Here is a 22,154-nt window from a genome sequence, read left to right as displayed (position 1 = left end):
AACGTTAAATAACTGTTTCAATATCATTCATTTGCTAAATTTAAAAGCATATTCACAGACAAAACGATTTTGCTGATTTTTCAAATGATTTGATCCGTTGAACACGCATCTCATGAAAGCATGGTCGACGTCAGTGGTCATAATCATACTTCGAAAACTTCTGCCTGGTAGCAGGCAAAAAAATAATGCCTGAGTGTAGTCATAACATATTCAAAAGCATTGCTTTACTTTTTTCTTAATATATATTTTTAAAAAATTAACTTAAAATGTTATTTTTAGACGTTGGTGGACATTTTTTTCATGAATCGATGTAACATCAGCCAGCTATCATATGTAGGCCTGCTGCACTAACACAGTCAACATTTGTTTACCATGGTCAAACGGCATGAATCTGGCTTCAGATAGTCAGCTACACACGTCAAATCTACGCACTTTGCGCCAGTCGAACGCATGATTTTAGTACTGAATCCTACAAAGGAAACATTCCCGACACGCATGTGCTGTCAAACGCTCTACTACGGCTACGAAGAGCTCATAAAGAACTCGCTTTCGATACAAACGCGTGCATGAAAAGTATGCTGCGGTAGTTTCGTAATGTGTTTGGACTTCCATCCTCACGATGATGTGTTCGTCTGCGGAAGTGATGAGATAACGAGTTAACGTGAGCTGAAAAATTGCTTGGAAACTGCTTATTCACCACGTTATCATTAGCTAACAAGTCGCGGCGTTCGGACGCGTGTGCCAGGTAGATCCAATGGGAAAAGCCACCAGTCCCACTCTACTGAAATCGTTGCTCGGACATGTGCTGTCCTGGGAAGGAACTTCGATCCTTCGGGCGCCCATCGCCGGAGTACGCAGAGCGCATCATAAAGCGTACGACCTTGTAAAGGAACACGACCGACAATATGACGTAAGTAATGTTCCCTAGAACGCCTGCTAAATCGTTCAGCGTGTTTCAAACGTAGAGTACAAAGTTCAGCTTACTCATAAATATGAATTACCCTCGTTTCGTATCACACTCGACAGGTAGAAGAGGTACGCATTCCGGTACCTTACGGTGAAATTGCCGGGAAATGGTGGGGACCGAAAAACGTGCGACCTGTGGTAGCGCTTCACGGCTGGCAGGATAACGCGGGTACGTTCGATCGCCTCATACCGATGCTGCCGAAGCATATGAGCTTTCTGGCCTTGGATTTACCGGGACATGGCCTATCGTCACGCATCCCGGACGGTATGATGTACCATTCGCTCGACAACACGTTCGTGCTGTTGTACCTCATGAAGGAGTATCGCTGGAAGAAGCTGTCCCTGTTGGGCCACTCGATGGGATCCATTCTGAGCTTCATCTTCACAGCCACCTTTCCCGATAAGGTCGACTTTTATATCGGAATAGATGCCCTGAAGCCACATATTATGGATGCGGTCAAATTTCCGGGTCGTTTGGAAAAGCGACTACCGCAAGCTCTGGTGGCCGATTTGCGGAATCGTGAGAAGTCGGAACCACCGTCATACCCGTTCGAGGAACTTATCGAAAGGCTCCATCTCGGCACGAATAAATCCGTTTCCCGCGAGACGGCCCCATTTTTATTGTACAGAAATACGCACAAATCCGCCATCCATCCTGACCGGTACTACTTCACGCGAGACAGTCGACTGAAGCACAGTTTAGGGCTCGGATGGGACCAGGACATTAATCTGGAATTTGCGAAACGTGTCGTTATGCCGTATTTGTTCATTAAGGCGAAACATTCACCTTACTACGAGGATCGAAAATATTTTGATCAATTCGTCGACGTGGTTAAGCAAAACAATCCTCAGTTTGAACTGGAGTTTGTCGATAGCACACATCATCTGCATCTAACCGAACCCGAGAAGATTGCACCGATAGTCAACCGGTTTTTGAAAAAATATTGGAAAGAAGATACAGACAAATAGCAAACCACCACGAGAAGTAATTTATTGAAGAATTAAATAAAATGGAATATAATTCCGCTTTGTTAATTTCCTTGAAATTTCCCAATTGCAACTACTAAAATCAATTTATCAATTAAACTTCTGAAAGATTATTTTTGAATTTTACTTGTGAGATCAGCTCATTCAAGAGACTCAGGTAAGTCTCGTAGTAAACTGGCTGTCAATGGTGCCGTACGGAGACGAAAAAAAGCATTACACTATTTTAATTCCCCTTGCATTCAAACCCTAATTGATCACAAACTGCTGAAGCATTTCCACGTACCATTTACGATTCAGCGCACACGCAAACATACACACGCGAGGCGTGCCTCATGTCATTCACAACATCAGCTGGTTTCAGTAAACTAGCGAAGGCGCAGACGTACGCAAGTCGTCAACAGAGCGCCCGGGGCACGTTGTTCGGCGTTCGAGTGCAATCACGGGAACGAAAAGTCGAGCAGAACATGTCGTCGACAACTGTTGTGGAAACTAATCGAACTGCATCGCAGGAAAATGACGTCCTTGGAGCCGTTGGCAACGTAGAACATCATCCGATGATCAGATTCATCGAGCTGCAGGATAAACAGAACAATGTAAGTATGAACAGCAAGGCTCGAAGTGAATTGGCAGTAACTTTACATACATCCCGCTAGGTTACAGAGGTTCAAATTCCTGTTCCGTACGGTGTAGTTGCTGGCAAGTGGTTCGGCCCGCAGAACGTCCGACCGATTCTGTGCTTACACGGATGGCTTGATAATAGTGGCACATTCGATCGTTTGATTCCTCTACTTCCGGAAAATGTAAGCTTTCTAGCGATCGATCTTCCCGGGCACGGCTACTCATCACGCATTCCAGATGGCATGGCCTATTACCAGATCGATTGCATTCCACTCATTCTCAACATTATGCGCGAATACGGCTGGTCAAAGGTGAGCCTAATGGGCCACTCGATGGGTGCGATTATATGCTTCATATTTGCGGCCCTATTTCCGGACAAAGTTGATATACTGATCGGTTTGGACGCGCTTAAACCGCTCAGCTACTATCCGGATCGGTTCCCGCAGCGTATGAACAAAACGGTGCTTAAATTCATCCAGGCCGACATTCGAAATCAAGAAAAATCTGAACCACCTTCGTACCGGTATGAAGAGATGATCGACCGACTGTACGAAGGCACGGCAGCTTCCGTTTCGCGGGAAACTTGCCCTTACCTGTTGCAGCGCAACATCAAACCCTCGCGCAAGTTCCCGGGAAAGTACTTCTTCGATCGGGACAATCGCATGAAATACAACGTGATCCCGGGCTGGTCGGACAGTATTAATGTGGAGCTAGCAAAGCGCATCACGGCTCCCTTCCTGACCGTGAAAGCGATCGACTCCCCTTATCCAGGATCCAAAGAGGGCTTCGAACAAACAGTGACCATTTTGAAGGAATCGAACCCTAACTATGAGGTAGTGATCGTGCCCGGTTCGCACCACGTTCACCTTACGGAACCGGAACATGTCGTGCCGGTGGTGGTGGACTTCCTGCGGAAGCATTGGCATAAACAGGAAGACATAGTCAGCAAACTTTAAGCTGGTTTGGGTCGGCCTAGGTTTTGGGTGAACTTGTAAAAAAACGGGAAACATAGGTTGCGCAGGTTGTAAAATTAATCTAGTTGGATGTGTTAAAATACAGAAATCCCACAGGAAATTCAAGATAACTTTAACGTCGTTTTTATTTATGGACCTATTGCACCCCTCATTAACGAGAGTAAAAGAGAGAGATCGTGAGAGAGAAAGAGAATGAATATGAATGTCTAGAAACATATGTCATGTTCATGAGTTGGTTCAGATTGGTCAGATATCAAGTCGACTACGGTACGATAGTGAAGCAAACGCAAGCTGCCCACATGAACGTGCAAAAATCTGTAGCGATAAGATGCTGATAAAGTGCGGTTCATAGTCTAACCAGTGGATTTGAGTACTCAATTATCATGAACGAAACACTGCCCATTCAATGCGCAGTTGATAGTGGTCGTGCATAAGTTACAAGCGGCGTTGAGTTAAATCCCGCAAACGTTCTCAAAACAATGAACGTGGACATTGAGTCGAAGAAGACGATCGTCGAACGGAATGATCGCGAGCACGGTGTAAGTTGTTTTTCACTATGATAGTAGCCAGATTTTCACCGATAATTCTCCTTTCCTCCGATTCGTACAGGTGCAAGAAGTTCGCATACCAGTGCCGTTTGGTGAGATCGCTGGCAAATGGTGGGGACCACGAAACATTCGACCGATCGTGTGTCTGCATGGTTGGCAGGATAATGCCGGGACGTTCGACACGTTGATCCCATTGCTTCCATCAAACATCAGCTTCCTGGCACTTGATCTTCCCGGCCACGGCTACTCGTCCCGCATAGCGCACGGAATGACCTACCAGCCGATGAACATTTTCCACATGCTAAACTTTGTGATTAACGAGTACGGATGGAAGAAGATTTCCTTCATGAGTCACTCAATGGGTTCGGTGTTGCATTACGCGTATGCAGCCGTCTTTCCAACTCGGGTGGACTTTATAATTTCTCTTGACGCGCTGAAGCCTCAGGTGCTCTCAGAAAATGTGATCGTGTCGATGCTGAGTGATCTTACGCCCGAATTCGTCAAGGCAGATTTACGAAATCAGCTAAAGTCAGAGCCTCCGTCATACACGTACGAGGAAGCGATCGATCGGTTGTATGAAGGTACTGTAAATTCAATCACACGCGAAGCCTGTCCCTTTCTGCTGCAACGCAACATTCGCAAGTCCAGCAAATTTCCCGACAAGTACTACTTTGCCCGGGACAGCCGCCTTAAGTATGGGGCGGGATTCCTGTGGTCACAGGAAGTGAACAAACGATTGGCGCAAAATTTGACAATGCCTTTCCTGTTCATAAAGGCTACCGAATCGCCCTTCTGGGAGCGGAAGCAAAACTACGATGAAGTGATCGAAATTTTACAACGAAATAATCCCCACTTTGAGCTGCAGTATGTCGAAGGCACACACCACGTACACTTGTCCAATCCGGAACGGGTGGCTCCGTTTGTGAGAGACTTTTTGACTAAACACTGGCAGAAAGATGAAGACGTTAGCAGTAGTTTGTAACGAAAAATCCCAACCGCCATCCACGCCATCTTATGTCCCCACGTTCCTTCCTTTCTGGTGCAATGTGATTTTTTATAATGCATAGGGTTACAATTTTTATTTCACGTAATAAACGGAGTCGAAAACCCATTTGAATCATAGAATGGTTTAAATAAATGGTAATAAATTTGTAAATTCTTGCCCATTTAGTCCCTTTTTTGAACTTAATTTGATTAAAATTTCCCAATTGCGAAATGCCGAAACCCTAAACGCACGGATGGCTCGCTCGAGTCGAAAATCAAACGTATCTAAGAAAACATTTGCGTGATGATCGACACGCCTTATATAAGATGCCTTGAAACGGATCGAAAACGAAAAAACCAATACTCCGCAAACAAAAAGTAAGGAGGGGATTTTTGCCACATGATAGATCTTACTCGTTTAAACCTAGCGTGTATCTTAGTCACTGCAAAGACGGTCGATCTATACCGTACTCCTTCCTACTGCGTGAAGCCTTGAATGGGCCACAAAAGCCTGTTTGACAACGAATTTCGACGCACATTCCGTTAGACGAACTCGGTGCTCGGTCAACCATTCGGTGAAGCGACACCGTACTGTGTCATGAGCAGTTTATCGTGTAAGCAGCATTCCCGCACAAACCATGGCAGAGCTTAAACGGCAGATGGTTCAACGGAATGACGAAGAGCACAATGTAAGTATGCTGCGTAGTTTGAAACATACATACCCAGAAGGAAACATTTAGGCATAGTCACTGTGTCTCCCATCATTTAAGGTACTTGAAGAGCGCATTCACCTGCCTTTTGGGGAGCTGGCCTGCAAATGGTGGGGTCCACGAAATATTCGACCGATCGTGTGTTTGCACGGGTGGCTGGACAACGCGGGATCATTCGATCGCCTAATTCCACTGCTTCCACGCGAAATGAGTTTCCTCGCAATCGACATACCGGGACATGGACGGTCGGCTCATCTACCGGCGGGTGTGGCATATAATGCGCTCGACACTCTGCGGTTGCTATTACACCTGATGCAGTACTACGGCTGGTCGCGCATTTCTCTAATGAGTCACTCGATCGGAGCAATCATGAGCTACGTTTTCGCTGGTGTTTTTCCTGATCGAGTGGACCTGCTAATTTCGTTCGATCTACTAAAACCATTCATCCTCGATCCGGATATGGTTCTGTTCCTGCTAGCGGATTCTCTTCCGAAAACTCTTGACTTTACCTCGGACTTGGAGACACCATCCGAGGGAAAGTTGTTCAAGTACGACGACTACGTCCAGCACATGCACGCTGGATTTCATGAGTCGATCAGCCGGGAAGCTTGCCACTTTTTGTTGTACCGCGCCATAGAACCGTCTAGCGAACAGAAAGGATTGTTTCGCCGTCGAACGGATCCCCGTGTCCGGCATAATCATGGGCTCGTGTGGTCGCACGATTTGAATCTGGAAATGGCACGACGAATCAGGGTGCCATTTTTGTACCTCAAAACCACCGAAACGCCACTGTTCGAGGATCCACAGTATCATCAGGACACGATCGATATGCTTACGACTCATAACGAACAATTCGTTCATGCCAACGTGGAAGGAAAACATCACGTGCATCTTTCTGACCCGGAACGTGTAGCTCCGTTAGTGCAAAGCTTTTTGACCAAACATTGGACCAAGGAAAAATACTTAGCTAGCAAATTGTGACCGGCCAGAATGTGTGCCCTAACACATTGCAATCCTAAGCACCATATAGCCAATAAATAAATGGTCTCGTTAAATTATACCAGGCTAACGAAATGGACAAATCCACCATTTATAGTACACATACCGGCAAGGTCACCGGATTGTTTCATTGGCGAAGGTAAAGATTTATTGTAAAATTGTTTTATTTGGTGCGAGGGTAGCTCGTTTGAAAAAAGGAAAAAAGTGAAATAAAATATACGATATAAATTGTATGGACATCGCATGGACAATAATAACAGAGGTTAGTTAAACAGAAACTACAACCTTCTCAATTGCACTTACGAAACATACTACAAACATACGACATAAAAGTACCGTTTTTCACAACTAATCCCAGTTTAACTTTGGTTATTTCAAGATAATTTTTTTGTTATTTAATTGAAAACAGATATTTTTCGGTCAATGATTTTCTTTTGAGAATATTAGAATATTTTCGAATGTTACGAATCATTAAAAAAATCACGTTAAACAATCGTGAACGTGGAACGCGATATTAGAACAAATGCTATGTATTTTCAAATAATATAATAACATTACCTTATTTTTCAAACTGCATAGGGTACAGTTTACTCCTGCATCATTTCCACCTTGGCGCTGAAGGTTACTGAGCGTTCACCCTTCGCAGCACTCGATTCTTCACCCGTCTCCGGACAGGTTACGATGCAATCCTCGTACGTCCACTTCGGATAGACGCGCTTGTACAGGTATAGCAGTGCCGTATCGTGCGATTTGAGCTGGCTGTCGAAAATACATTTCATATGGCCATGTGTACCCAATGATTCCTTGATGTGACCAACACGTCCCAGCTTAGTGCGGAGCTTGCATGGCTTGAAATACGCAATATCATCCGGATTGAAGAACATGTACCGAATTGTAGCCGATTTGCGATTGATCTTGAACGGGTGTCCACTAAGCACAACTCGCTTCAATACGACACGGTCTGGGTTGCAGGTTATCAGGCTACCAGAAGCAACCATCGAGAGAGAAGTGTCAGGATTCTCATGGAAGCATATTACAGGGGCCTGCGGAAATTGAATCGGAGCAAAGAAAGTAGCGACCACTGTCATGCCCGGTCGGAAGAACCGTTCGTATTTGTGCTTGTCCCCGTTCGTGTGCTGGCTATAGATCGGGTTAACGATGAATCGCCGGTAACCGCACTGAACGATCACCCGTTCCTTCGATTTAATAGGAACTGACGAGTTTGAGGTACGCTTCAGGCATACGTTCATTACTGACATCTGGTGTTCGTGAGGAAGCAGACCATATACGATCACTTGATCGCCGTTTCCACTGGATGTGTAGGCGTTCCACAGATCTTGCGACACATTCTTAACATGCAATCTTATGTACCAACCAGGCATAACTACGTCGTCTCCTTCCTTTTGCTGCGCCTCGCGAATAATGCGGCGTTTTGTGTGATCGAAATTCTGGAACTGATACACTCGGGCATAATCGAAGGGAAGATTTTCCTTTACATCCCACGGGGACGTACGGAACGATTCCAGTCCACGATATTTGTGGAAACGCTCCTGTGCTGTGACATCGGCGGGTGTGTCGATTTCATCGGGAAAATATTCGTCTACCTTCGCTGCCTGAATCTTGGCAAGTGTGCTTCGCTCCTCTTCCATATCCATTTCCTTGTCGTAACGATCGGCACTGATCGGGCCGTCTTCTGACAAGCTTATTTCGTCAGACTCTTGATCATTATCACCAGCGCGTTCGCCAGCCTTACTTTCGGAGTCCGACTCACAGGACATGTACTGTTCATCCTCGTCTTCATCCTCATCATCTTCATCATCATCATCTTCGTCAACTTCCTCGATGTCAGGAATCCAAGTAGCTTGGTAATCGCTCATTCCCTTAGGTACACGTTTCACGACCTTCTTTTTATTATCTGCGAAAATATATAAGAGCACTAGTTTTAATTGATGAACCGAAGACAGATATTTGAAGCATGTTTGGAAACAAACCACTCACCCGACCGCGAAGCTGCAATTTCCTCTTCCGTTGGCCATGTCTGTTCGGCATCCATCTCATCAGGAATATTCTCCCGCTGCAAGTTAGTCTGGCGTTTCGGGTCAGCCACCAATGGAGCCCTTTGTTCATCGCTATTGGACATTTCGCCATCTTCTAGCTTGCGAATTCGATACGGGTCAGCTGGCGAAGCGACAGACTCTAATTGGAAGTCACCCAGGCCAGGAATATGCACCAATTGATTAACGGACAATGGTACACCACGTAGAAACCCTGTAACTTTCAGTGTACCCATAGCTTCAGTAGCGTTTGGTAAGAATTCAACTTTTTCCCCCAACAGATGTGGTCGATTGGCTCTATTATGGAGAATCCGTCGTTTTTGACCTCCGATTCGACGAAGAAGATTCAAACCATCGCTCACTGTATCGAGTAACATCAATTTCTCATCTGGTAGTACACTCGAGACGACTTTCTGTACGTTAGCTCTCATTTGATTTCTTTTCTTAGGACCTATTGAAGCCAGATCCATTAGGCAGACCATAGGCGTCGGTAGGCCTTGGGTTAGGGCCATGTTCAACAGCTTAGCACCTGCCTTATCTATCACTTCGTCCGAATCACCGGAGACGGCGGTCAGCAGCAGTACTACAGAATCGCACACTTTGAGTGCATCCAGGGCATTCAACTCACGTCCATGACCGGTTTCCGGAACGACAAATGAGAACCGTTGACGGAATCGGGGTAAACTAGTGAAATGAGAACAAACGTGAAGTTATCACCGAGCTAGGACTCAAATCATCACTTAATGACTTACTTCATGTAGTGGACGCGATCTGAAACCTTCATAACACTTGCCTCTGGATCGCTACCCTCGATGAGTGCGAGGGCTGAATTAGGATCGATCATCTCATTCAGAGACAGCACGCAGGTTAGAAATGGAGCTGTCAATGCACCGCCGATGGCTCGCTTCAATGCAATTGCTTCCTGCCGTTTGTTTTTGCGAAGTTGAACTGCCTGTTGGCGTCGTTCATCTCGCGATTGTTGACGATTAGGTCGACGTGTGAGCGATTTCAAGCTCACTTTTCCTGCAAATATACAATTTGAACCATTAAATGGATACCGCACGTGGGACGACCGTACATCAGAATACGAACCTTTCGCCACACGCTCCAATTCCCGTTTCGAAGCATGTTTTCCATGCTTATGCAATTTGTTAGTCTGCTTCAACGCACCAGGCCGATGAATGGTATCGATGGCCATCGTTAACAGTTAGTTAAATGGAAAATACGCACTTTTCTTCGGAATAACTGGAAAATTCCGACACTACACTTCGTGGCACATGTTTTCCGCACAAACCAACAATAACAAAGAGAGTAAGGTTAGGTGTTCTTGCAATGCTTGCTGACAGCTGCCGTCAGACAACTCAAGGATCGTTTAATTCCGTCAAACCGTCGAGTGAATAACTAGAATACCCCCATGATACGTTAAAATCCCTTAGCCTTTGATATTTTATTACAATTATAATCATTATTTTGGTGCATTTTTAGACAAAAAAAAATCTTTAAAAAAAATACACTTCACCCGTTGACGTTGAACACCCGGTTGACATACTCCTTCAAATGTCACAAGTATTGCCGATGATTATAATCAATTCGGAAAACCTCGATTGCTTGATTCCGTAAGCCGAAAGCATCGGAAAAATACGGCCCATCATGATACGTTCCAGCACGTTTATTACTCGATTGCCCTTGCGCGGGATTGCGGCAGCCACGTTAAACAGCAGTGGGGTGAGATCTGCATTCGTGCGGGGTAATGCAATATGTATTCACATTCTCATGTAACTTTCTCAGGGTCTGTTGCAATCCTCGCCCAGTTTAGCAGCACTGCAAACAACACAAGTTCGTTACCGATCTACACCGATCAACACGGTGATAATGTTTGTGCCCCAACAAGAGGTAAAGACACCCACGTGCACGATGTGCTTTGGTTGAATCGCCTACTGATAGCCTGCTTTTACGTTCTTACAGGCATGGATCGTTGAGAGGATGGGAAAATTCCACCGCATGCTCGAGCCAGGACTGAATGTGCTTCTGCCCATCGTAGATCGTGTCAAATATGTACAAAGTCTGAAGGAAATAGCAATAGACGTTCCCAAGCAATCGGCTATCACCTCCGATAACGTAACGCTCAGTATCGATGGCGTGTTATATCTGCGCATTCTCGATCCCTACCTAGCCTCGTACGGTGTAGAAGATCCGGAGTTTGCCATTACACAGCTCGCGCAAACAACTATGCGATCCGAGTTGGGTAAGATGTCACTCGATAAGGTATTCAGGGAGCGAGAATCGCTCAACATTAGTATCGTAGAATCGATCAATAAGGCCAGCGAAGCTTGGGGTATCTCCTGTCTTCGGTACGAAATCCGCGACATTAAGCTGCCGACACGAGTACATGAGGCCATGCAGATGCAGGTAGAGGCGGAACGAAGGAAACGTGCCGCAATTCTTGAGTCCGAAGGTACCAGAGCGGCAGAAATTAATGTAGCTGAGGGCAAGCGACAGTCACGGATTCTCGCCTCAGAGGCACAAAAACAGGAAGAAATCAATAGAGCTAATGGTGAGGCCGCTGCAATTATGGCATTGGCGACCGCCCGTGCAAAAAGTCTCAAAATAGTGGCGGAATCGCTTTCTAACGAGCATGGACGTAGTGCGGCTTCCTTGAGCGTGGCGGAGAAGTACGTGGTGGCGTTTGAAAAGCTGGCCAAACAGAACAACACCCTAATCGTGCCGTCGACCGCTTCCGATGTGACCTCCATGGTAGCTCAAGCAATGCAAATCTACACCAATCTCTCGAATTCATCATCACTTGCTCGAAGCTCTTCGGAGCATGCAAATGTGGACGACAGGCAGAGAGGGGATACAACCGATACCATTTTAAAGCTCGATACACTGCCACCACTGGACAGTCTAGGAGATAACACGGGGAGCTCTCCACGTTCGGGATCATCGGCTTAATAAAAGTAACACTTCCTAAACCTGCAGACGCGTAAATTCATGTTGCTAGAGAAAGAGGCACGCTCATTTACTTAGCAGGAAAAAGAATGCAATTGTATCCTTTGATGCAATCCTCTGCAACTTTGTAATGCCGTCAGTTTAGTACCGCGCTTAGGTCAAATGTCCGAAAGAGGAAACGTGTAAAAGAAGACAACATGCCTTCGAAATGCATGCTACAATCCATGAGTCGGTTATTGTAACTGTAAATAAAGTTCTCGTACGCTAGCGCGAGTACAATCCACTACTAAAGCAAGGTCTTTAATTTGAGAACCTCACCCAAAGTTTCGGACGTATGTTCCCGTAAGTAGTAGTATATGCAAAGACAAATGTCAGAGTTTATATTTTTGTATTTATTTAAAACTCCTTCCGTGGGATGAATTTTTTTTCAACAAATAAATCGGTAAGAAATTGTAAGTAAAAAGATGCACTGAAATAAAAATTATATGTAAGTAGAACTTGCGAAGTGAATATTCAAATCGTATCGTTGGAAATTAATGGACACCATGAACCATTGGACAATGGACACCATGGACCATCGGTCGACATTCCGCCTGAAAATTTAAAAAGGATTCTCATTAGTCTTTTGTTGCGAGCCTAACTCCAATGTGCCCATTACAAACGTAATTAATACATTTGTAAAAGGTTGTACTATAGATTCAGTATTCACGTATCGTTCACTGATATGATGCGAACAGGTCCGTGACATATCATCATAAGAATAATACATCATAAAGAGAAAACAACTCACCTTTATCTACAAGAAAATAGATATCTTTCCGTTGTGAGCCCCACAAGGTCCCTAATGCACAAAATACAAAAGAAAAAATAATAATTAATACACGGGGTTTTTACCAGAATATTGTCAACTACTCATGTGATGAAATATCATCATCAGTCCTGTTGAGCAATTTTTTTCCAATCATTTTATCATTCTAGATTTTATCGTCATATGATTCCATAGGGTTACTTGTGTGCCAAGGTTTAGCAATTTATTAAAACTTACCACGTGTTGATGTGGATTTTCCTACTCAATAATGCCAAAGATAGATGCCAAACCCAGTTAAACCTAATATTATAAAGAAGCAAAAAGTTAGATATAGTAAGATTTTCAATTGCATTTGCATGTTTGAAATATTTGGTTCAATTTGATCAGATTTCACAAATCGTTCACTGAAATAATACGTACAGGTCCGTGATATAATTTCATCACATCAAATAAAACCAATTTTTCAATAATGCTCCAATCATATATTGATGTTTAGATACTTACCAATAAATTCCTAATTGAAATATTCCAGCTCCGAGGTAGATTCTGAAATCAAAACAACAATACATGTTTAATTTACATATTTCTTCTAACATAGACTACGTTTTAGCATCGTTGTGGCACATAATGTTATCAGTCCTGTTGAGCTTGAATATTATATCAATCATCGAATCATCGTATATTCTATCATCACATTATTTTTCTATCGAATGATGTGTCACTTTTGTCGTAAATGTATCGCTATATATTATACTATAATACGTACCGTTTAGTTAGCTTAATCCACTGTTGTCTCTTCATTGTTTGGCACGTCACCTGAGAAAAACACATTTGATCAGTGATTTAATATTTCGCTAAGATAATGAAAAAGTTACAACTTACCTTAAATAATGTTGCTCTCCAAAAGTTACAGCCTTCATACACTTTAACGCTGTTCTATTGATGATGAAATGCAGAGATCTGAAAAAGATGCACAAATACCCCCTCCCATCTCATCCCTATTCCTCTAGAAAGCGGACTCTCTCGATCCCAGTCCCACAACGAAGAGTGGAAAAACAACACAACTTGTTTTTTTTATCTTTTGTTCATTATTGATAGAAAACGAAAATATGAAATGAGCATTACTGGAACACAAACAAAATAGTGAATTTGTCAACTGGTCGTTGTGTTTGCCCGTTTTTCCAGGTAATCATATAAATTAGGTAAAAGCAAGCAATTGTTTTACGCGACGTTATTCCACTGTTTGTAACACAGCGGCGTCAAATCCTCTATTTGATGTTTCTTTTCCATCTTAACCATCTTCAATCGAGAAGCATGATACTTTTTTCACATAATCGTCATCAATTTAATCAGCACACTGTTTTCGCGAGATGTCAGTTTCAGTGCTAGTTCTGCTCGGTTTAAAAATTAAATCATCATGCCGCTATGCTTGCGTTAGTGTCTGATTTGAATTTGCATGTACGTTAATGTTGTTTTGTTGCTGCTTCTGCTGCGGTTGACTTCACTGTCGCTGCTGTTTTCTTTATAAATGTACTTGGTATATCATAAAGGTTGGTGGCTGCTTGCCGCTATTGCTGCGCAAGCATTTACAATTTGTCCAAATACTGCGACAGATCTGGCAGGCCTTCCTTCAGACCCTTACGCTTGCGGATGTCCTGAATAATCTGGAAGGGTTTGCTGCTGGTTTCGCATGGGTCTCCCGGCAGGATCTGCCAGTGGTCAAACACACACTGAGGGAAGGCCTGTCCTCCAGTGTTGGATCTAGTTGAAAAAGAAATGTTTTCATGAAACGACACATGATCGCAAGGAAAGCATGTGGTGGAAAGCAAAAGGACGTATGCTTTGTATTGCACGACAGGTATTGCAGTTCCACTTTTTGGAGACAACAATGTTTAATGGCAACTAACACAAAAGGGTGTTCATTGCTTTAGCAAGTTCCACCGTAGGCTACTCATTGGGGAGAAATGTCAGCGTAACCAAATCAAGTGGAAAAGTGAATCTTGCAAGTAATAATGAAAACACAATCTTCGATCGACTTACCTCAGATCAGCGGTGAAGCCGAACGACTCATTGACAGGCAGGTAAGCCTTGACAACGAACATAGGAGTACCGGTGACCTGCGACTCCTCAAACACGTGGCCACGACGTCTGTTCAGCACACCGTAGATACCTCCGACAGCGTTCTCGGGACACTGGATCTCGCACAGATAGACCGGCTCCATGATGCGCGGCGAGGCCGTGATGTACGACGCGTACAGCACACGACGTGCAGTAGGAATGATCTGGCCACCACCGCGATGGATGGCGTCAGCGTGCAGCGTCACATCGTAGATGTTGAACCGAACACCTGTACGAAAAAAATAATGAATTTTATTTAGATAAAATTACTCCCAAATTAATCCGATTATTGAGGCTCTCTATTCTTTGAACAAATTCTTACCTCGCATGTTCTCCTCAGCAAGGACACCCTCCTTCGACGCCCACTGGAAGCCGGCTACGACGGAGTCCTTGATTTCGTTCAGGTACTGCACACCCTTGGTGCAGTCAACCACGATGTTCGGGCCAGTACCGTCCGGACCGAAGCACCAAATCTTACGGGCTTCTGTCACGTCGTAGTCGTACTTTTCAGCCAAGTAACGTGCGCGCTGCTTGAACTCATCACGAGCATTCACATCACCCTTGTCGATGTCATCGGGCAGACCATCCGGCATCGGCACAGCCTTCATGAACAGACGGTTGTGCTTGTTCGGCGACTTGGACAGACACATCTGGTCGGACTCTTCCGAAACCGTTTCACGGTAGGAGACGACGGGATCGGACTTCTTCAGAGGAATACAGGCGTGATCCTCTTCCAGATCCTTAAGACAGATCTCCAGATGCAACTCACCAGCACCAGCGATGATGTGCTCACCCGATTCCTCGATGATACACTGCACCATGGGATCGGACTTAGCCAGACGCTTCAGACCTTCCACCAGCTTGGGCAGATCAGCCGGATTCTTCGGTTCAACGGCAACGCGCACAACCGGCGATACGGAGAACTTCATCACCTTCATGTTGTGCGCATCCTTGAACGTGGAGATCGTACCGGTCTTAACCAGGAACTGATCGACACCAACCAGACCGCAAATGTTACCGCAAGGTACATCCTCGATGGCCTCGACGTAACGGCCCATCATCAAAATCGTACGCTGGATGGCCTTCTCGTACAGATCCTCCTTCTTACCGGGGGTGAAGTTCGGACCCATGATGCGGCACTTCTGGCCAGTTGCTACCTTACCGGCGAACACACGACCGAAAGCGTAGAAACGACCCTTGTCCGAAGTCGGGACCATCTTCGACACGTACATCATCAGCGGTCCCTCGGGATCGCAGTTCTTTACGGCCACAGCGGCTTCATCATCGTGCGGTCCCTCGTACAACATCTCCATACGGTACTTCTGGGCGACGACTGGCGACGGCAGATGAATGGCAATCATCTGAAGCAGCGCCTCTCCGGCCGGCAGCCACGTGCGCATCACCACCTTCAGCAGACCCTTGCCATCCTTGTCCTTGTCCTCGTGCTTCAGGGTTACCTTGATCTTCTCAAGCAGCTTCGGGATTTCGTCGGCCTTGTAGTTCATGATCGCATCGAACACCTTGTAGATGGGATCCAAAATGTACATGACGAAAGACCGCTTGTTGTCGTCGTCCTTCGTCTTGGCCCACTTCTTGGTCTTCGAGTTGAAGAAGTTCTCTCCCCACAGACGGTTCATTAGCTTCACAACGTCAATCTTGAACATGGCCGAGTACATTTCGGCGAACTGCTTGAGCGTGAACGCCCAACCGTGCAGACCGGAACCGAAACCGACCGATCCACGCGACGGGTCGACGCGCACCTCACCCATTGGGCCACCGTCGTCGTTGTAAGTGGCAATGATGACGTTCACGTTTTCCACGATACGCTGGAAGGTCTGGTACAAGTCCTCAGGATCCAGCTGCAGCTCCAGCAGAGCACGGTCCATCTTGTTCATGAACAAGACCGGCTTGATACGCTCGGCGATAGCCTGACGCAGCACCGTCTCCGTCTGGACGCACACACCGGACACGCAATCTACCACCACCAAAGCACCGTCCGTCACACGCAGCGCAGCCGTCACTTCCGACGAGAAATCGACGTGTCCGGGTGAATCGATCAAATTGATCAAGAAACCCTTGCAGTCCTTGTCGCGCTGATCCGGGTTCGTGATGAACACCAGATCCTTGTCTTCCAGCTCGAAGAACATGGAGATCGCACTAGAGAATGTAGGAAGAAGCACGATTAGTTGACATTCATTACGATTTCCAAGGCAGTTGTAGCGAATGTTAACTTACGTCGACTTGATGGTAATGCAACGCTCCTGCTCATCCTTACGGGTGTCGGTGAAGCGGGTCTCTCCCGCCTTAGCACCGGCGATGATACCGGCCTTCGACACCAGCGAGTCGGTCAGGGTGGATTTTCCGTGATCGACGTGGGCAATGACGGACATGTTGCGGATGTTCCGCTTCTTGTCCATCATGCCACGGATTTCGTCGACGGTAAAGTTAACCTAAAGAATAAGAAGAAAAGAATGTCGAAAATCGTAAGACAATATATCGAAGCATAACTTAAAGTTAGCTGCAGCATGCAAAAAAAAATACGCTATGAAAAACAAGACAGTGCAGGATTGCATACACTCGTAAACAAGGAATATCGATATCGATCCCATACCAGTCAGCCGTCGTAACCCATTCATGCTTTGATGGCAGTAAGCGGTCCGATTCCTCGTGTCTGTGACGCATTTCTCCCCTGGGACGAGAGTGCATCAGATGCATGCACGGTAAGCGCAAGTGTACTGGTTTGTACACGTCACGCGCTACGCTCTCTCAGTCCGCCATTGCTAATCCCACACGTAGAGACACGGTACACGTTGTTATCTCACGCGATGATGGAGGACGAATCCATCTTTGATCGAAGCGAGAACTATTTCACAATCAGCTGTAACGCTACCGATGAGGTCTATTCGTTTCGGTCTCCGCCAATATTATCGCCAAACGTTGTATTCTCTCACACCACATGTACCAGAACCATGAGCAATCGCAGCAATTGCACCTCTGTGCTCTCTTTCATTATGGTGGGCGAAAGGAGTGTAATACTAATGCAAATTTGAGCTTTTTACCAAAACCTACCATTTTGAAGCGAGTTTCGTCCGATCAACAATATAGATGCAGAAAAACTTGGCTACGCGCCGTCGGCAATGCACGCGGCGCAACAAGCGAGTTTTCAACGATGCTTTCTCTCCTAGTAACAAAAACCGACGACGGAAACAATGTGCAAAACGTGTTATTCACAATGTCTTCCGTTGTAAGATGTTGCCAACAAGCACACTCTGTCAGCACTTTCTTCGTTGCTGCACACACAATGTGGGTATGCGAATCGACCCTTCACCAATGCACTTCCAACATACGAACGAGAGCCCCAGCCAAGCAGAGCTAGGTACTCGAAATTATCCCTGACTATGAGCCGAACATAAAAAACCAACTCGAATTGAAATCAACGTTGAGCCGGAAAAAGAAAGAGATGACACCTCACGCTCATCTGATTGTCGCTTGTACAACAGACTGTTGTCTCGCTCGAACACTTGGTCTTCCGACATCTTAAAACGACGATGTCATCGAGCCCGTGCATGCCACCAGCCAAAATTGACCGAGCAAAGTTTGATCCTAGATTTTTCATCTACACGCGCTGCTTATTCATTAAATTCAATGCAATTGATGATCCACTACGCATTAGGATGCTTTAAGAAAGTAATTGGAACCGATAACTTACCATCTTGCAGGATTTTCTCCGGGATCTTTACACGACACGAAAATCAACAACACGCCGATTGCGTGCACAGAAGTGAAAGAGATCGACGTTGTCAATTTCCGGACGGACGTCAGTTTCCTGCGAGATCCGTTGACATTCCACGCTAGGAGGCTGTTAGTCAGACAGCCTTTTTGACAGCAACTCGTTAACACCATATCATATTTAACTATAAATTGAAATGGAATAAATCGTCTTATATTATGATCATTTGTACTAAGGATTTAAATGTAGGCCTTTCATCAATCACACTTTTAATGGTGAAATTGAGAACTTTCGTAAACAAGTCATTTAAATTAGTCCATATACTCACCAATGCTGTTATGCATGTAAAAAAGAATATTTATTACTTGTTAAATTTTATTTATATCTTGAATCATATTCCTACGATTTACTATTTATAAACTCGCTTTTGATATTGTTAGATTAATTCGCTGATAAAATTCAAAATCGTATGGTAATCTTGGCATGCTTTGACAGCAAATGACGGATGGTTAAATGCTGTGAACGGTTGACGGGTCCCATTCAAAAAAACGCGCATTCAACCGCCAAATAAAGCGACAGGACCTTTGTTCCTGCTTTGAGAATTCCATCAAAGGATACTTTGCGCTTTTGTGAAGCTATTGTGTTTGATTTGGTTTGAAAAAGTGTCTATCGAAAGCCAAAATGAGTGTGAAAGATATATACTACTCGGATAAATATTATGACGATGAATATGAGTACAGGTAAGCATTGTTGTACATGAGCCCTTGAACTACGGTGCTTCTTTACTGTACCGGCGTCACCGGGCGTCCTTGAGATATTGCTTTGTGTCGCTAATAATCGCTGTTGCTTCTTGCTCAATTCCCTTCCAGACACGTAGTGTTGCCAAAGGATGTAGCGAAATTGGTACCTAAAACACACCTGATGACGGAAAACGAATGGAGAGCGATCGGTGTCCAACAGTCCCGTGGGTGGGTTCACTACATGATCCACCAACCTGAACCCCACATTCTCCTGTTTCGACGGCCCATTACCAAGTAAAACAATCGCAAAATAATCAGATCGATGTGTATTTGTGAATGTGAGTGCGTGCGAGTGTGTGAGTTCTTTCTCCTAGCGCCCTGAGAAGGTCCTTGCGCGTCGTGAAGATTCTGGAAATTTTCAACGAAGCGTCCTTCCGTACAACATTGTCATTGTTTTCGTCGTGGTCCGTCCTTACTTCTCCTGCTCTGCCATATCGCTACGCGGAACGCTAACCGTCAGCATGATTGTTGATCAGGAATCCGTACTCATCATCAAGGGAATCACCGAGCGATGAAAGTTTTTATCGTGTATTTTTGGCTTTTGATGGGTGGTTGCTTTTGCGTTTTCCGGTATATAAACTAATGTTCTTTTCCCATAATTATTAGTCTCGTATAATTCAGTACACCCTGCCAACTCTCCAGCAGGAAGCAAGCAGTGCGTTAGGGAAAGTTGTGAGTGATCTTACTTCACAAGAAAAAGAACCGCGATAGATGAAAAAGGCTAACAAATCTCGCAAACTGGATGTACCTTTCATTTTTTTTATTTGTTCTTAAATGTACAGATTTCCCCTGACGAATGTGTTTTTTGTCTACAAAAAATAGCGAAGTGTGTGCCTTTTTCTATGAAATCACGAAATTACATTTAAGGTAAAGTGTACAAATATATTTATGGCTAAAAACAAAAAAAAAAGCATCTGATTGTAGGTATCATTCAGGAAAGAAAGAGCGAGATTTTGCAGAATGGATTGAATATGTTTGGTCTATTAGTTGTTGCAGAGATAATCTAACCGCAAGTGTTTAGCTAGAATACTTCTCAATTTTCTGGAATGGAAGAATAGGTCTTAAGTACAGTTCTTATCCTCTGCTCCCATCCGTAGCAAACACGAAGTTTATGCTTCGGTACAATTAGTTGACAAATGGCGAAATTGATATTCATCTTCTAAATGAATGGTACGATCGTCTAATTGCCGGGAAATGGGTGTCACATTCCACCAATTTGGACGCCAAGCTGTGGCGGTTCTGCGGTAGTGAATCCATTGAATGTACCGTATGTTAATTGTTTGAATTAGTTTCGAAACTATTGTTGATCTATCGTACTAACGGAGAACCGCATGTCTTGTGGGCTATTTCTGGTGTGTTATGCGCTGGCTCGACACAGTCCAGCTGGGATAACCTTCGGTTCAATAAGCAATAATTGGGGGGAATGGTTTTAATCGTTTTAAAGGTTGAAAATGGGTTGCCAAAGTACCCATTGAGCGGAATAGGCTTGCTCTAACCTTTTACCATGAGACGATGCCTGGCTTTCGGCATGATAATTGACATGCAAAAATTGTGGAAATAGCTTAAACAAAAATCCCCCTACGCATGAATCAAAACATACGCGCCTAAAACGTACGACGCGAGAGAACACCAGCACCAATCCTTGAATAGACTCATGCGCAGACCAACTCTCATTCTATCGACCTCATTCATCACATTGTGATCGAATTGCGAGCTTTCAATGGAACCTAAATTGATTTAAATGGACGGATGCGAATGTGAAACTAGTGCGTGGATGAAATAACGCCGTGGCGCTCATAATCTCAGCTGGAATATGATCAAGCACACGCAGCAGTACATAGTATCGAAAACATGTGCGAGGTGCGCCGAATTATCGATATCAAACAATAGTCTACTCGTGTTGTATTGATAGACCGCTGCTCTGGTGGGCCTCACCCACATTGGCCACCCAGCAACCACAATATGGATGAGAAAAATAAGATCTGGTCGTAATTTTATTGATTAAAAATGACTCAAATTGTTAGTTCGATCTAATATGGTTATGTAACGAGAGACAATCTAGCTGCAGTTAAAAAAACTAGAAAGTTGCCATCTTTACCAAGCTTTTAAAAATCTACTATTTTTTTTAAAACTTTTAAAAGTCCATTATATAAGAAAGCTCACCAAAAGCTACCATCATTGTTCACCGTGCGAACATAGTTCAGCCGAATGGCCCTACATAAGCCTTTTCGGAAGTGAGTATGATTTCAAGTGTCGGATCCAATTAGAGACAAACTCTGGCACAGCCTGTCAGTGCTGGGCGGTGAACTCATGTTTCTCCCCAATGCACTAACGTGAAAAATCTCACATGAGATCAACGTGCAGCAGTTCTCACAACTGCACGCCAGAGAAACATAATCAGCGGAAATCAACTCTCGAAGTAATTGTTAACCGTTTGGTGCCGTTCTTTATTTGTTTTTCGCACCGTACATTACTTGCTCTGGGCATTGAAAGTGCAACATTGGAAAACTACTGTCGTTTTGCATTGATCTACCTAGGATGTTCTTTCACATGGATCCATTAGTGATTCTAAAGAGATTAGCGATAAGCTTCACACTGACCGATGGGATATCATGCATTCCTGGTTGCTCGCATTAAGCCATTATTTCATTATGATTTGACATCATTTGTAAATGGTACGCTGCCGTTGGTAGATTTATGACCATCACACAACAAGGGTCGAATCCAAAAAACATGCTGCCATATCAGGCCATCAGCGATGACGGTGTGTGCAATACAGGCGCATAGCACACCCAGAACCCCAGTGATGTACACGCGATGATGGCCCCCGCGGTTGGGAACGGACAGGTCGGATGAAATATCATCTGATTGAGTCGTTTTACGCGCAACACTTTGTTCTAAGTTTCAAT

The 22,154-nt window shown here is 44.6% G+C and overlaps 8 protein-coding genes across 9 annotated transcripts; 6 read left to right on the top strand and 2 right to left on the bottom strand.

Annotated features, from left to right (window-relative positions):
* The first annotated feature begins 721 nt into the window (after positions 1 to 721).
* On the top strand, positions 722 to 1,940 carry LOC128723629 (probable serine hydrolase). Its single transcript, XM_053817388.1, has 2 exons — positions 722 to 910; positions 1,027 to 1,940. The coding sequence occupies exons 1-2, from the start codon at positions 755 to 757 to the stop codon at positions 1,933 to 1,935; spliced, it is 1,065 nt and encodes a 354-aa protein (XP_053673363.1). The 5' UTR covers positions 722 to 754; the 3' UTR covers positions 1,936 to 1,940.
* Positions 1,941 to 2,390: 450 nt separating this feature from the next.
* Positions 2,391 to 3,590, top strand: LOC128725274 (probable serine hydrolase). The gene is made up of 2 exons (XM_053819004.1): positions 2,391 to 2,546; positions 2,607 to 3,590. Exons 1-2 carry the CDS (start codon positions 2,418 to 2,420, stop codon positions 3,525 to 3,527), a joined length of 1,050 nt encoding a protein of 349 aa, XP_053674979.1. The 5' UTR covers positions 2,391 to 2,417; the 3' UTR covers positions 3,528 to 3,590.
* A 404-nt stretch (positions 3,591 to 3,994) lies between these two features.
* LOC128726098 (probable serine hydrolase) lies at positions 3,995 to 5,155 on the top strand. Its single transcript, XM_053819886.1, has 2 exons — positions 3,995 to 4,084; positions 4,155 to 5,155. The coding sequence occupies exons 1-2, from the start codon at positions 4,025 to 4,027 to the stop codon at positions 5,073 to 5,075; spliced, it is 981 nt and encodes a 326-aa protein (XP_053675861.1). The 5' UTR covers positions 3,995 to 4,024; the 3' UTR covers positions 5,076 to 5,155.
* Positions 5,156 to 5,715: 560 nt separating this feature from the next.
* LOC128726095 (probable serine hydrolase) lies at positions 5,716 to 6,976 on the top strand. The gene is made up of 2 exons (XM_053819884.1): positions 5,716 to 5,766; positions 5,848 to 6,976. Exons 1-2 carry the CDS (start codon positions 5,716 to 5,718, stop codon positions 6,766 to 6,768), a joined length of 972 nt encoding a protein of 323 aa, XP_053675859.1. The 3' UTR covers positions 6,769 to 6,976.
* Positions 6,977 to 7,335: 359 nt separating this feature from the next.
* LOC128723288 (pre-rRNA-processing protein TSR1 homolog) lies at positions 7,336 to 10,097 on the bottom strand. Its single transcript, XM_053817011.1, has 4 exons — positions 9,933 to 10,097; positions 9,593 to 9,863; positions 8,785 to 9,524; positions 7,336 to 8,701 (listed from the first exon to the last, which is right to left on the bottom strand). The coding sequence occupies exons 1-4, from the start codon at positions 10,036 to 10,038 to the stop codon at positions 7,374 to 7,376; spliced, it is 2,445 nt and encodes an 814-aa protein (XP_053672986.1). The 5' UTR covers positions 10,039 to 10,097; the 3' UTR covers positions 7,336 to 7,373.
* A 336-nt stretch (positions 10,098 to 10,433) lies between these two features.
* On the top strand, positions 10,434 to 12,065 carry LOC128725366 (stomatin-like protein 2, mitochondrial). Its single transcript, XM_053819107.1, has 3 exons — positions 10,434 to 10,565; positions 10,629 to 10,733; positions 10,806 to 12,065. The coding sequence occupies exons 1-3, from the start codon at positions 10,491 to 10,493 to the stop codon at positions 11,790 to 11,792; spliced, it is 1,167 nt and encodes a 388-aa protein (XP_053675082.1). The 5' UTR covers positions 10,434 to 10,490; the 3' UTR covers positions 11,793 to 12,065.
* Positions 12,066 to 12,197: 132 nt separating this feature from the next.
* LOC128726161 (eukaryotic translation elongation factor 2) lies at positions 12,198 to 18,497 on the bottom strand. Of its 2 annotated transcripts, none has more exons than XM_053819952.1 (10): positions 18,425 to 18,497; positions 16,951 to 17,165; positions 15,038 to 16,872; positions 14,638 to 14,944; positions 13,480 to 14,358; positions 13,364 to 13,413; positions 13,102 to 13,143; positions 12,835 to 12,897; positions 12,580 to 12,630; positions 12,198 to 12,382 (listed from the first exon to the last, which is right to left on the bottom strand). In XM_053819952.1, exons 1-5 carry the CDS (start codon positions 18,425 to 18,427, stop codon positions 14,184 to 14,186), a joined length of 2,535 nt encoding a protein of 844 aa, XP_053675927.1. In that variant the 5' UTR covers positions 18,428 to 18,497; the 3' UTR covers positions 12,198 to 12,382; positions 12,580 to 12,630; positions 12,835 to 12,897; positions 13,102 to 13,143; positions 13,364 to 13,413; positions 13,480 to 14,183. The 2 variants fall into 2 exon arrangements, with proteins under 2 accessions (XP_053675927.1, XP_053675928.1); XM_053819953.1 differs by lacking the exon at positions 18,425 to 18,497 and adding an exon at positions 17,785 to 17,972.
* Positions 18,498 to 19,081: 584 nt separating this feature from the next.
* Positions 19,082 to 19,483, top strand: LOC128723636 (cyclin-dependent kinases regulatory subunit). Its single transcript, XM_053817397.1, has 2 exons — positions 19,082 to 19,185; positions 19,315 to 19,483. The coding sequence occupies exons 1-2, from the start codon at positions 19,127 to 19,129 to the stop codon at positions 19,481 to 19,483; spliced, it is 228 nt and encodes a 75-aa protein (XP_053673372.1). The 5' UTR covers positions 19,082 to 19,126.
* The last annotated feature ends 2,671 nt before the right edge of the window (positions 19,484 to 22,154 follow it).

Source organism: Anopheles nili, chromosome 3, assembly GCF_943737925.1.
Source record: "Anopheles nili chromosome 3, idAnoNiliSN_F5_01, whole genome shotgun sequence".
Taxonomy (NCBI): Eukaryota; Metazoa; Arthropoda; class Insecta; order Diptera; family Culicidae; genus Anopheles; species Anopheles nili.
Note: the sequence above shows the minus strand (reverse complement) of the source record. Positions and strands in the feature narration are given on the sequence as shown.

Coding starts and splice junctions, on each gene's coding strand:
- LOC128723629 (XM_053817388.1), top strand. CDS start 755: ATGGGAAAAGCCACCAGTCCCACTCTACTGAAATCGTTGCTCGGACAT. Junction 911..1,026: donor AACACGACCGACAATATGAC/GTAAGTAATGTT, acceptor CACACTCGACAG/GTAGAAGAGGTACGCATTCC.
- LOC128725274 (XM_053819004.1), top strand. CDS start 2,418: ATGTCGTCGACAACTGTTGTGGAAACTAATCGAACTGCATCGCAGGAA. Junction 2,547..2,606: donor TGCAGGATAAACAGAACAAT/GTAAGTATGAAC, acceptor ACATCCCGCTAG/GTTACAGAGGTTCAAATTCC.
- LOC128726098 (XM_053819886.1), top strand. CDS start 4,025: ATGAACGTGGACATTGAGTCGAAGAAGACGATCGTCGAACGGAATGAT. Junction 4,085..4,154: donor GGAATGATCGCGAGCACGGT/GTAAGTTGTTTT, acceptor CGATTCGTACAG/GTGCAAGAAGTTCGCATACC.
- LOC128726095 (XM_053819884.1), top strand. CDS start 5,716: ATGGCAGAGCTTAAACGGCAGATGGTTCAACGGAATGACGAAGAGCAC. Junction 5,767..5,847: donor GGAATGACGAAGAGCACAAT/GTAAGTATGCTG, acceptor CCATCATTTAAG/GTACTTGAAGAGCGCATTCA.
- LOC128723288 (XM_053817011.1), bottom strand. CDS start 10,038: ATGGCCATCGATACCATTCATCGGCCTGGTGCGTTGAAGCAGACTAAC. Junction 9,864..9,932: donor ATTGGAGCGTGTGGCGAAAG/GTTCGTATTCTG, acceptor GTATATTTGCAG/GAAAAGTGAGCTTGAAATCG. Junction 9,525..9,592: donor GATCGCGTCCACTACATGAA/GTAAGTCATTAA, acceptor TCATTTCACTAG/TTTACCCCGATTCCGTCAAC.
- LOC128725366 (XM_053819107.1), top strand. CDS start 10,491: ATGATACGTTCCAGCACGTTTATTACTCGATTGCCCTTGCGCGGGATT. Junction 10,566..10,628: donor CCACGTTAAACAGCAGTGGG/GTGAGATCTGCA, acceptor TAACTTTCTCAG/GGTCTGTTGCAATCCTCGCC. Junction 10,734..10,805: donor TGTTTGTGCCCCAACAAGAG/GTAAAGACACCC, acceptor ACGTTCTTACAG/GCATGGATCGTTGAGAGGAT.
- LOC128726161 (XM_053819952.1), bottom strand. Junction 14,945..15,037: donor TGCTGAGGAGAACATGCGAG/GTAAGAATTTGT, acceptor TTTTTCGTACAG/GTGTTCGGTTCAACATCTAC. Junction 14,359..14,637: donor GGCTTCACCGCTGATCTGAG/GTAAGTCGATCG, acceptor TTTTTCAACTAG/ATCCAACACTGGAGGACAGG.
- LOC128723636 (XM_053817397.1), top strand. CDS start 19,127: ATGAGTGTGAAAGATATATACTACTCGGATAAATATTATGACGATGAA. Junction 19,186..19,314: donor GACGATGAATATGAGTACAG/GTAAGCATTGTT, acceptor ATTCCCTTCCAG/ACACGTAGTGTTGCCAAAGG.